This window comes from Merops nubicus, unplaced genomic scaffold (genome assembly GCF_000691845.1).
Source record: "Merops nubicus isolate BGI_N331 unplaced genomic scaffold, ASM69184v1 scaffold35383, whole genome shotgun sequence".
In the NCBI taxonomy this organism is placed as follows: Eukaryota; Metazoa; Chordata; class Aves; order Coraciiformes; family Meropidae; genus Merops; species Merops nubicus.
The window spans coordinates 1-564 of record NW_008601562.1 but is presented as its reverse complement, the minus strand read 5'-3'; the positions used below and the strand labels follow the sequence as shown (position 1 = coordinate 564).

Sequence of the window (564 nt, the reverse complement as noted above, 5' to 3'; positions counted from 1 at the left end):
GTGGGCGGCCTCCCCATCATGGGTTGGAACTGCCTGAGCTATTTAGGGGATTGTTCCACCGTCCTCCCCCTCTACTCCAAACGCTACGTCCTCTTCGTCACCACCATCTTCACCCTCATCCTCGTCGCCATCGTCGGCCTCTACGGGCGCATCTACTGCATCGTCCGCTCCAGCCACGCCGAAATTGCCACCGCCCAGAACTTGGCCGCCCAGACCTTGGCTTTGCTCAAGACGGTCACCATCGTTTTGGGAGCCTTCATCCTCTGCTGGTCGCCCGCCTTCATCATCCTCCTGATGGACGCTTCGTGCCCGGTGAGGAAGTGTCGGGTGCTTTACAAAGCCAACTACTTCACCCCATCATCTACGCCCTGAGGAGCAAGGACATGCGCCGGGAGTTCCTCAGGGTGCTCTGCTGCTGCGGGGGGGGGCGTGGGGAGAGACCCCCCGGGCGTTGCGGGGTCCCCCTCCGCACCTCCAGCTCCTTGGAACGCTGCACCCCCAAATACGAGCTGCCCACGTCGCCCGTCACCCGAGAGTGCACCACTTCTGTGTAAAAAAAGGGGG

The 564-nt window shown here is 62.1% G+C and overlaps 1 protein-coding gene across 1 annotated transcript; it reads left to right on the top strand.

The window, feature by feature from the left end:
- Positions 1-3: 3 nt before the first annotated feature.
- LOC103770758 (sphingosine 1-phosphate receptor 2-like) lies at positions 4-554 on the top strand (the record flags this gene model as incomplete). The annotated part of the gene is given in 2 exon segments (XM_008938032.1): positions 4-346; positions 349-554. Coding segments are annotated over 2 exon segments (549 nt in total), but the record flags the coding sequence as incomplete, so codon positions are not given.
- Positions 555-564: the final 10 nt, after the last annotated feature.